The sequence below is a fragment of the Semicossyphus pulcher genome, unplaced genomic scaffold, assembly GCF_022749685.1.
Source record: "Semicossyphus pulcher isolate SPU_LCO1_2020_fin unplaced genomic scaffold, fSemPul1.0.p SCAF_22, whole genome shotgun sequence".
In the NCBI taxonomy this organism is placed as follows: Eukaryota; Metazoa; Chordata; class Actinopteri; order Labriformes; family Labridae; genus Semicossyphus; species Semicossyphus pulcher.
In genome coordinates, this window is record NW_027211696.1 from 12,013,107 (window position 1) to 12,025,578 (window position 12,472).

General features: G+C 42.4%; 1 protein-coding gene across 3 annotated transcripts in view; it reads left to right on the forward strand.

The window, feature by feature from the left end:
- LOC138602270 (potassium/sodium hyperpolarization-activated cyclic nucleotide-gated channel 1) overlaps nt 1–12,472 on the forward strand; it is an 85,235-nt gene that overhangs the window by 62,462 nt on the left and 10,301 nt on the right. For all 3 annotated transcript variants that reach the window (XM_069673717.1, XM_069673718.1, XM_069673719.1), the window contains exons 6-7: nt 1,759–1,999; nt 11,116–11,280. In XM_069673717.1, the coding sequence (XP_069529818.1) occupies nt 1,759–1,999; nt 11,116–11,280 (406 nt within the window). The remainder of the gene's footprint in view (nt 1–1,758; nt 2,000–11,115; nt 11,281–12,472) is intronic.

Below are 12,472 nucleotides of genomic sequence, written 5' to 3' on the forward strand. Positions count from 1 at the left end.
ATCACACTGAACAGTTTGTTGCAGCTGTGGGCAGAAACCACTTTAAGAGCTGTCCTTGGTGTTACTTTCAAGGACGCTCTGACATCCTCTGACAACAATCATTATTGATTGTTAGCTGGCGAAAAGCATTTCATTGATAAGAGCTGGAATCTGTAAATCTGGTCAGGTATCCCCCTTTCCCACCGTATTAGCGCGTATAGATGCTGATTGTCTCTTTTCCCACTGCCAGTGGAGTATACTCCTGTCGGTCTCTTTTCTGCTGCGTCACCGTCTGACGTCACGAACACGCCCGAAACAGGGTTAGTAAACAGTGAAGATGTTACAGTGGTTAGGTCTTTATTGTATCTATTACTCATTTAGTCTGTGTATCTAACTCGCGGCAACAAATTTGGAACAATGTTCGAGCGCTGCTCAGACGGACGGCTGAGATGACAAGGAGTCGCAGAAGTTACCGACGGAGCATAGCATCGCACCAGAAAGGGGGCGGAGAGTAGCGTGTCGACACGGGTGTTATGTTTCCATCATTGCCGATCGGAGCCAAGGTGATAATTACCCAGGTCTACTGCAGAGTCAGTTGACCCAGGTCTGAATGCCGATTGTAGCCTTTCCCATTAAGCAAAAAAGCTGGGTGTTAGCGGGATTTTAACCAGTGGGAAAGGGGCTTAAGACTCAAGTCAACGCAGACACTATGAAGGGGAACTGGTTAAAGGGTTATTACCTTTTAACCTGCATCCTCCTCACACTCTACCTCATGCAGTGCTCTTTTTCTTTGTCTTTCCAGGAGAAGAGATTCTAATTATGTTAACATAGTAGTAAATAAAGACGGGATAATTTTCCAGCTCCTGCTCACAACTTTATCGCCACAAAATGACAAATTGACAGACAAAAGCAATAAATAAAGTGACAGATTTCTCATGGTGATGGATTGCCTGTCTTGGGCAAGCTTGACATTGCTGCAAAAAAAAGCATAAACAGATATATAACAATGTCCAATACATGCATTAATATATGGGCTAAAATGTGACATAACCGCCGAGCTGTTCTGCCGTTCTCTCCCTCCCCACACCCCCCTTTCATCCCTCTGTCTCGTCGTTATTCCCCGCCATATGACAAATCTTTAAATAGGCATAGCCAAAGATTGTTTCCCCACGAGGACTCGCAATGAAAATTGCTTACTCTCTAATTCATTAGTTCTGGTGCATGATTGAGGTCAGAACCCCGTGGCATTAGCCGACACCGTCATCTGAGACCGTGCTAACATCTCTAGCTAGCTAACATCCCCGAGATTGGTTATCTCTCTGTTAATGTCCTGTTGTCACTGGAGGAGAGTTATCCGTCACGGGGGTCAACGACACACCACCGCGAGATGCCAAATGCCCCGCCGTTCCATCTGCACAGCAACAGAGACGTATGGGTAAACAGACAACACGCTCCTAATCTCCTGCTGGGTCTGAGGGGACAGGATGAGAGCAGAGACGTGGCCCGCAGCCGGCACCGCGGGGCAAACTCATCAGGATGTGACTCTTGTGCCAGAAAGTTTCTTCTCAGGAGCGACGGGAAGTGCTTTAGAAGTATTAGGGATAAGGCAGCAATATGCATCCAATTGATTTATGCCCAGAGATAAAAGCAGCACAGATGAAGGACTTGCGCTGGTGTTTTATGTCTGACTACATAACTAACCCTCATTTTCAAATTACAGGCGCAAATAACTGAATTGTTTCGTCTCTTTGACCAACAGTTTCTTCTTTTCTCTCCCAGGAAATTGTCAACTTCAATTGCCGGAAGCTGGTGGCCACCATGCCTTTGTTTGCCAACGCTGACCCCAACTTCGTGACGGGGATGCTGAGCAAGTTGAAGTTCGAAGTCTTTCAACCCAACGACTACATCATCCGAGAAGGCACGGTGGGGAAGAAGATGTACTTTATTCAGCACGGTGTCGCGAGCGTCATCACCAAGTTCAACAAGGAGATGAAGCTGACGGACGGGTCCTACTTTGGAGGTATGAACGGAAACCTGACAATCTATTGCGTCTCATAAAATAATAGTGATTTTGCTAACCTAATTCCCTTCATCTAAATGTTGCAAGCCTGATACTTATACATGCCAGTGCTGCCATGCAAGAACACGACCCTCACAGTCACACATGCACTCCTGCAGCATGTTCATACGATTATCTATCGAGACGTGATTGTAGCCCGAGGTCCTGCGTTTGATGCCGTTTGAAGTGAAGTTATTGTGGATGTAGATTCTCATTAACTAGTGTTGGACGTTAGTCAGTTTCTGCTGTTATATAACCTCTCATCTGGCTGTTGGAGTAGGCCAAGGCGTGGATCAGGCATCCCTTAGGACAAACAGAGGTTCCTCCCCCATCCTCATCCTCACACTCACACACACATGCGTGAACTCGTCTCCCCCTCCATACGTTCCCGCCGCTGCCTATGCTCGGCGCTGACAAGAGAAGCCTGTCGTTCCTTCTGTGCGGTAATCAGCTCTTCGCTCTGTTCTCTGCTGCTCTTTCATTTTCCGTCTTCTTCTTCTCTCTCTCTCTCGGCACAAGTCCCATTACCTCTCCGAAGCATTCCAGACAGCATTAATGTTTTAAAAGTCAAATGTAATTTCGTTGCAAGTTGTTTACACAGACATGACATCGCCTGCCTGCAGATTTTGTCAATGTGAAAGCAAAGCAAAGTTTCCTATTTTAGAGGCTCTTGCATATTTTATCTCACGAGTTGGTCCCCACTATGGAGGCAGGCAGAGGAGTCTAAGAATACCTTCTCTTTGGTGCGTCTGCTTGCATGCTCTTCTTGTCTCACAGGCGAGCTGGGGAAGGAAAGAAATCGTTCATCTTTTTTGCCTTCTTGTTCAGAATTGCTGTCAAAGTCGCCGGTTTAAAATACGGGATTGCCGGAGGAAGAGGGCATTTGAAATTCTACACAGAGTGGACACGTCATATAGGAAGATATGTGCCAACAATTAATCCCCTGGGACCGCAGCTCCACAGACATCCTGCCAAAGAGTCATTGTGGAGCAGAAGAAGTCGACCGTGTTTAGGAGACTAAGCTGAAATGTCAGGATGAAACCTTCGGCAAATAAGGCTCTGACAAATGGATCATAACGAGAGTGGATGCATTTATCAAACTGTGTCAGACAAAGGAAGGGAAACTGTTTGAGTTTAAATGCTGTTGTTTCCAGTTAGAGGAAGAAGAGAATCAGTGGTGGTTGACACTCCTATCTCCTTATGTATGACTCTGAGGACACAGAAAAGAGCCTTTCTAGTGTCTTTCTAGTGACTCTAACTTATAATGTACTTAAATTCACAGTTTTTTTCGTAACAATTATGTATCAAATCAATTTTGGGACAATGTAAAAGGAGTCACTCGTCAAACTAAAAGCTTCGACTATTCCTTTTTCTCAGTTCAGAGCAGCCGTCTGTTAGCCATACATCCAAACACTTCAAGAAGACTACAGAACCATCTTTATCATTTGACCTGAGGAATGAATTTAGTCGGAGGTTGAGCTGAAGTTAATCCCTGCCGACAGCGTCACAAAAACAATGTTTTTGAATGTGAAGCTGCTTTATTTGTGGTTATATCGGCTTTAACTGCCTGGGCCATTTGTTCTGAAAAGGATGGGCCCTCTGTGGATAATTTGGCTCATGGTAAAAGCTTTTGAACGATTAAAACTAAAGAGTTGTTTTGAGACTTTGACAGCCTGCTATGCTGTTACCACTGCAACGCTCTGTGTAATTTAGCACTGACACAGCTTAAAAAATAAAAGCAGAGGTATAACTGACTTTCAACTGACTCTGAAGTTCCCAACAGCTTTTACCAAGTTTCAGCCCTTAGTTTAGCTAACTTGCCCAAACCTTCATAATGTCCTATTTGTTCTCATCAACTGGATGGAAGACAAAAGATCTAAAAAACACACTGTGCACGACCTGCAATGAGCAGCCAGGCACAGTTAGAAACTAGCTAGTCAGCGCAGAGCCAGATATTTCCTTCAGGAGTTGGTGGAGACCAAAACAGAGCAAAAAGAGAGTAAATGTTGGACTGGCATTCATCAGGTGGACAGAAACCCGACACAAAATGAATGATCATGTGTTTTCTTAACTGGATTTGTAAATTAGATTAGATTAGATTCAACTTTATTCTCATTGCACATGTACAAGTACTGAGCAACGAAACGCAGTTTAGCATCTAACCAGAAGTGCGAAAAAGCCATAAGTTGTATTTGTATTAGGGCTGTCGATCGATTAAAAAAATGTTTATTAATCGTACAATTTGCTGTGATTAATCACGATTAATCGTCTTTCTTTTTTCTTAAGACTGAGGCTTGTAATAATGGATATTTAAATGTTTCTCTCCTGTGAACCACAGATTTCCAATAAAACCCTCAAGGCCATCAAAATTGACAGTCAGTTTAAAAGGCAGATTTCTTATGTACTAAAAGGAAAAAAAAACCCCAGGCCTATAAGTGCCAGTTGAATTTCAAAACCATCATTGTCGTTATCCAACTTTAGCCAGGATGGTTCGGCCGCTGTCCTCTTCATGCCCGCTGCCCCAGGCCGGCCACGCCCGCCCCTGACTGCCTGCGCACGAGACAAGAGGAGAGAGAGCTACTCGGAGCTGTTGGCAGAGGAGCCTTCAACTGCGATTACTCTGAGCAGCATACATGGGAATGAATTACAATATAATACATTTCGCTGGTCTGAAAAAGATGCTAAATTTGTCGCTTTTTAGAAAAAAAATCGCCAAGAGGGAGAGAGAGAAAGTCGCTAAATTGGCAACACTCACAGGAACTGCCACAGGAAGTAAACACAGCTGCGTTAATTGCGTCATTTTTATTTAACGTGTTAAATATTTCAAATTCATCGCAAAAATGAACGCGTTAATTTTGACAGCACTCATTTGTATTAAGCGTTTTATAACAAGCTTACCAATGAGCCAAATTATCCACAGAGGGCTGGAACAAAAAAGTTATACTAGTAATTAATCTGTGGTTTTTTTTGTGGTTAATTAATTATCCTTTTTGTTCATATACTGTCAGAACAGGGCGAAGAATGCCAACCCAATCTAACACAACTAGTTCTGTCTGGTCTGAGCACAGAGCGGGACTAACAGGAGTCTCAGCAAACTGCTCCCCTGAAACCTGACCTCTGGAGGCCTTGTTTGTAAATCCAGGAAATGTGTTCAGGCAGCTCGACAGTTATAGCTCTATGGGGATTTGGGGATTTTTTTTTCTTCTCAAGCATTGAATAAAACATTTTGAAGGTTATTCTTTACCACAAAACAGAACAGATTCCCACATAATTGCCCGGCCCAAATTGATTCAGCGGAATATAAAGGGAGTTCAAAAGTGCAATTAGTAAGATAAGACGCTGAAGGAGCACCTAAAATCTGATCAATCAAAATGCCAGAGAACAAATGAGAACATGCAGGAGTGTTTTCATTAAATGAATCATTTAATCTTCTGATTAAAAGATGTGTTCTATCCGTCCAAACAAAAAGAGGTTCACTTCTCATTTCACCAGTGTTCTCCTGGTGCCCGGCCACCTGCTGCTGCCTTCTGCTCAGCTGGTGTTTTCACCCGTTTGTTCGGCATTAGTAGATCTGAGCCCTGAGTTGGGAGCAGCTGGTTGTGCCAGGCACCTCACTCTTCTCCCCTTTTCCCCCGATGATTCACACTCGCCTTACAACCGGGCCAAAGCGTGGTCAGAATGAGAAATCAGTGAGACAGAAACAGAGGGAGGGAGAGTAACAAAAACCGAGCCGGGCCGCATGAAACTATTAGCATGGTAATGAGCAGGACATCTATGAGGACAGTAGGTCAAAAAGCAGCTCCATCCACGGTCAACGCTACGCCTGCATGCTAAAAAGGTATCATAATAATCACTCCTGGGCCACCGTAGATGGGATTACATATCGCTACCACACAGCTCTGCAGTGGAGTCACTTTGAGGCTAAGGGACTAATAGAGTGTAATGCTAGGACAATGACAGACTGTAGATGAAAATCCCTATTGGGCTTGAATGTCTGAGTCATGTGGGACTTCCTCTCCTCAGCCTCAGCCATGAGGGGAGAAGGGCAAGGAGAAGGCGGGGGCCTGTTGCCATGAGAGTACGTGACACATGAAGTGATGGCAAATTATCAGCAATGCTCCCGGGGTCAGCGGTGACGCTCTGTGTCGAGGCAACTGACACGTGTCAAACTGCATTATGGGAAGTGTTAACAGGGCCATGCCTTATAAACACACACACAAACACACATAGGAATACACACAGGAGTCTTTCAGATGACAGTACAAAGAGGTTTAAAAGATTGGTTTGCTCCAAGTCTGCAATTTTGGCAATTTTGGCACCTGCCAGTCACAGCTCGGGGTAAAGAAGGCGCCCAGATTGTACTTGAATGCACCATTTTTGGCTGCTTGAAAGTAGTGGAGTAACAGGAAGTAGTGAAAAGGTGTCTGGAGGTGTAAATTACTTCCCAATTGTACCGTTATCTTTAAAGGGAAGCAGGAACATGGCTGAACATTTTTGATGTCCGGTGTACTGAGAGCGTATAAACTGTATACTGTGTATAGCAAAGCCTAAAAATACAGACTTTCCTGCTCTCTGTCAGCTCTCTGTCAGCTCATTGTCAGCATGATCCTTTCATGTTCCCAAACAATCACTCACAACTGGAGTTCAGTGTAGTCTGTCAGAATGAATTAGCACAGTTTGAAAGTATTTTTCCAACAGAGGAAAGTTAAAAAAAAGTTTCTTCTCCTACTGTTGCTTGAGCTATTAATCTGCTGCTGGTAATACTCAAATTCTCCGTCACCGGCAAGGAGGCCTGTGGCGTTCAAATGTAGGAAGCTGGCAAGAGATTTCATCCTTGTTACCTTATTAGTGACTCCTACGAGAAGGTCAGAGTTGTCTTCACAAAGAAGTAAAATAAAACCTCCCGCATGTCTTACGTAGTCTTCATGAGAATTCAAATAGATGATTGATACCACTCGTGTCTGTGTAACACATATGAAGCAATAACAAGAAGACCGTTAGCTTAGCTTAGCATTAATATTGGAGGAAAGGGGAAACAGTTAGCTTTATTCAAAGTTTAAATAATGTACTTACCAGCATCTATACAGCAAGTATTTACAGTGGTTTATGTGTTGTACTATGTTGCTAGGCAACCGGCAGAGCCAGATATTTCATTTAGGTGGAGACCATAAACAGAGGTAAAAGAGAGAGAGATGTGAATAAACTCTTAGCTTAAATAAATCATTTATTGCACATTTGAGGACTGGAGTAGAGCAATTTAGGTTTTGTCAGATTTTTGGTGAAGGTTTTTCTGTCTGTAAAATATAAAAACACAGTAAAAAAAAAAAAAAAAAAAAGCCAACCCAGGCTAACACTTCAAATCCTTTTGTCCGGTCTGAGCAACAGAATCTAAAATGCAGGAGTAACAGGAGCCTGAACAAACTAATCCCCTGAAACCTGTCCTCAGGAGGCCACGTTTGTAAATCCAGGAAATGATTTTAGGCAGCCCGACAGTTAGTGCTCCTCAGGGAGTTTTTGGATTATCTCTTTCAGCTTTGTCTAAAATATTTTGAAGGTTATTGTGTTATTGTGACACTCACGTTGTAATACTGAGAGGGCGAGGCAAAGAACGGCATGAACACCAGTTTATGTACATATCAAAAAACAATATATAACACTTTAAAACAGGGCCACGACAGCTGTTTCCCACTGCTTTCAGGTTTCATGCTACAATAGGGAACAATGGGTGCCCTCATTTCCATACATCATATATGATGTATCCAGGTGATTGTTAGCTTCGCTTAGCAATGATTGAAAGTAGGCTGATTCAATCCACAGCTTGTAAATCTTCCAGTCCCTCTAAAGCTCACTAACAACTTCAGTGTAAAAACTGATATATTTACCGTTATACAGGTCCAGGCTAGCTTATTCACTTTGCTTCTTAAGCTAAGCTAACAGGTGCTGTATCTAGCTTCTTACTTAGCGTACACACTTGAAAGTTATATCAATCTTTTAATCAAATTCTTGGCAAGAAAGAAAAAGATGTTTTCCAAATTTACAAACTTATATGAATGTTTTTCAGTGTGGAACATTCTAGTAATTATTTTTAGTCAAAACAAACAACCATTTAACCCACTTTTTTTTATATTTAGCCTTTATTTAACCAGATCTCTTTTACAAGGGAGACCTGGCCACGAATAGCAGCAACAAGAACATCAACCACTGATTGTTTCTTATTGTTTCTTGTTAACTCACACGTTTGAATCTGCTTGTAGCTACACAGTGACACACTAAGGCCTGTGGATGAACCTCTCACTACCAGTCTTTGTGTTTGCCTCGTTTCCCACTTTCATAAGAGGGAGTTATAATTATCAAGAGCAGGTTTTCATTCTCTTTGTGTATTGTTTTTGATACATAACACCAGAGGTACCACTTAAAGGAGCTTTTCCATTATAACAGTTCTAACACCTTTTTCACACCCACAGCTTGAGGGTGTTGCTCTCACACCTTGCACGCTACGTGTACTATTCATGACAGCTCATGGCATGGCTGAGAAAGATCGCACCGCGACAAGTTAACATTTAACGATTTAATGAAGATGGAAGTTGTAGCTGTAGATTGGACAGAAGTGCAAAATGTGGGTGGAGGTTGAGCAGTGTTGGCAGATGAACAAGACTCGAGAGAAACCAAGAGAACTAGGAAGTGAATGATGAGAAGGAAAAAGGCAGGACGAATGGGTGGATAGATAGATTGTGCACTTTCTATGTGCAACTGATTCATCAAACACTGAGGAGATGAGGTGTTGTGAAGGTCAAGTGTCACGATTAGACCCTGACCGATATATCAGAAAGACGATATTATCAAGCCGATAACGTCCTATCACAGATATCAGTATTGGTGTATATGTTTTCAGATATGCACTGATTTCTGTATTTTAAGTTAAAAGGAAGCAGGATGAGATTATTCGTCAGAAAACACTACTTACTAAGACAGACCGCTTGTCCACAGAGGTCGCCAAGATCACGACACAATTAAAGTTCCTCGCAGGAGCTTTAATGAAGTTGTTATTTTAGGAAAGCAGCATCCTGAGTAATTTTGCATTGTCATATTGATACATTATTTGCACACAATACACACAGAAAGGTCAGCTCAAAAATTCGCAATATTTGCCGCTGTATCTGTATGTTTTCTCAAGGGATGCACGATATTATCGGCACGTTATCGGTATCTGTAGATTATGGCTTGAAAATGACATATCGGCATCAGCAGATATGTCATTCTTCTGCCGATATTTTCAGCCGATAAATCAACGCTTTAATTCTGCCTAAATGCTCGATGATTCCCTAAAAAAGCTTGACGTAATGCTACGACATTATCTCGGCGCGAGTGTCAGCACGCACTGCCTGCGCAAAGTTATCAACAATATACAAATAAATGTACACTACCAGTCAAAAGTTTGGACACATTTTCTCATACAAGTGAATGGGAAAGTGTGTCCAAACTTTTGACTGGTAGTGTATAAAGAAAGACAGAAACTCGAGCCAATGAATAGAAGTTAAACTTCACAGCTCTTAACTAGCTAACAGTTAGCTCACATTCTCATCATTTTATTGGACTTAACAACATGAAACACAAAAGCCGATGCTAACAGAGTGTAACATAAACATCAGTGCAAAACTAACTTACATATTCATTGACGCACACACGATAAAAAGAGTCCGTCGGCGATCACTGATGTCTCCGTAGTAGGTGCAGTAAACAAGTCCGGGCATGTCTCCCTCACTGTCGTGTTTCGGGGGGGACGCTGCATTTTGGTGCACTCAGAAACGTGAGTGATCAGACACGTGACCTTTTGTACAGCGTCTCTTCCGTCAAGCATGGAGAAGGTTGCGAGTTGTCTGCGGTATGGCAGTTTTTGGCCACTACAATTAGAGTAGGCATGATATCAATTCCACTAAAGGGGAGACTTGATGCTCTCTGCAATTAGGTGGGAAAAAAACATGTCTAATATATCGGTATCGAAATCCGCAAAAAGGGTTTGAAAATATCGGCATATCGGATATCGGTAAAAAATCCAGTATCATGCATCCCTAGTTTTCTCCTCTAAAATTGGTACTGGTATCAGTCATGAGGTAGCATGCATTCTTCCTTTTTAATGCTGACTAAATAAGATGTTCATTTGAGGTGATTCAGATTGGTTTGCACGTCCTTGCACCCCAATTAAAGATTAGATTGTATAAATCCAAGTGTCTAATCATCGCATCATAGAAACTAGATTTTAGTCTGCTCTGACTGACATCCGAAGTGAAACATATTTTTTGGTCATTAAACTTTTAGCTCCCGTCAATTTAGGCTGAATCAAAGCATGAACTTTTCCTCTCAACATGAGTTCTGTTTGTAATCATTTAATTGCTGTTGAGAAGATTTTGATACTTGAATGAGTGTTAGCAATAACAAGCACCCCGCTCAGATACAATCTGACATATTTAACATCCTCTTAATTAAGTGAGCTGATTTAGGCTTTGCGTGTAGGGTCAGAGTGGGGTCCGAACCCTGCTGAGGAAATTCAGCATCACAATTAGAGAGCCAACATTTTATCCAAACTAACTTTTCCACCTGAGATGTGGCTGTAGATGTATTATCAATTGTAGTAGAAGCAGTCCCCAGTGTTGTGTGGTGTTTATATAAGAAAACAGTGACTGCACAGATTACAGGAATGCTATGTAACCATACCCATGGTTGGTTGTACATTACATTAGAGAACTAATGCAGAGCATTGATGCAGTGAGGCCTGACATGCTTTTTTTTTAAGGCTGACTACTGTATCATATTATGGGACCATTAGGCCTCAGCTGGATGATGAATTATCTTAGTATAATGTAAGTGACAGCAGCGCTGATGGGCTTCTCATTTTATTTACATTCGCATTAGCTTCTGCTCCTGTACCTTTTTGTTCTCAAGGTTCATCTGTATGGTAATCTGTTTTGTGATTACTGGGATAATTTCCTTAATGTCCCCGTGCACTCTCCTCCCCTGTTACTGTTTCTGCATTTGTCAAAATGATTTCTCCTTTGTCTCTCTTCTTTCCCGCCACACAGAGATCTGTCTGCTCACCAAGGGCAGACGGACAGCGAGTGTGCGCGCAGACACCTACTGCCGACTCTTCTCCCTCTCTGTCGACCATTTCAATGAGGTGCTAGAAGAGTACCCCATGATGCGACGCGCCTTTGAAACTGTTGCCATCGACCGATTGGACCGCATCGGTAAGACCTGCCTACATCTAGTTCTTGTCCTGTCTGATTGGTCGAATCTCTTGCCTGTCATCGTGCCTTGTTGTCTTGTCTTTATCAGTATTTGTTTGCCTTCTTTCTTCATAAAAGCATTGTGTCTGCCATCTTGTGCTGCATGACCTGTATGCTTTTTGTTTCGTTTTTTTAACTTCCGTCTCTTTGTCATAAATAACATTTAAATAAATTGTTGTAACCAGCATTAATCCTTCTAAAGAACCAAAGTAGCGTTTTGTGGTTGGATTAACTGGAAGGCAGTGCATGTCGCTGTCCGGGAGGGAGTCACTTCGCCCCCTCGTTGGTTTGGTGTTGACCCCCCCGCTGGATGTCAGCGAGTGGATGGAAGCTAACCTCACATGCATGTGTGTCTGGCCCTCTTTCCACTCATCTGCACTCCTGGGTATGAGCAGCACCCCGCCCCGTATCAGAGCTCTCAAAACCAACCAGGCCCTGTCAAAAGAAAACAAAGAGCAGGGCCAGGTCACATCAGGGAGTCGTTTCAGGCACTAATAGCCTCTCATACATCAGGTCCAGCCTTGGTTGACAACCGGCAGGACCCATTCAGCTAAAAACCCTAACTATCCACAACTCTTCCTTATCTTCGCTCTCTGATAGAGCGACATTTATAAAACAACTTGGCCACAACAGGTAATAGCTGTATTAGTGAACATGTCTCAGACACACTGAGATTTGTAACCAGTTAAAAAAGGGGCACATGTATGTAACGCAAACAGGGCAATAATTGGTTGCATTGACCCTCATGTTGCACAATCCTCTGACAGTCTGCTCGAATGCATTAATTGGAACTGGCACATTCATAAATAAAACATGTAGAGGATACTAAGTTGATGTGAAAGTGTTGTCTAAAAGGATCATATTTGAATCCCAGGCGTAGATCGTATGTCTTTGTCTTTGCTTACGTTTTGCTGCATAAGTTTTATGTATCTATTTGAAATGATAATGTTCTCCTTTTATATATGAATATTTCAGCTCATGTCATAGAGAGAAACACTTAGGCACACTATGTTACTCCTACATTCCATATGGACATTTCTGTTTGTATAGTGAGTATGCTTTAAGTGTTTAATGAGGATTAATATGCATCATGTGTTGATCTATTAGATACTACGGTACCTTATCTATTTTGAGATCTGGTATCACAGTCTGA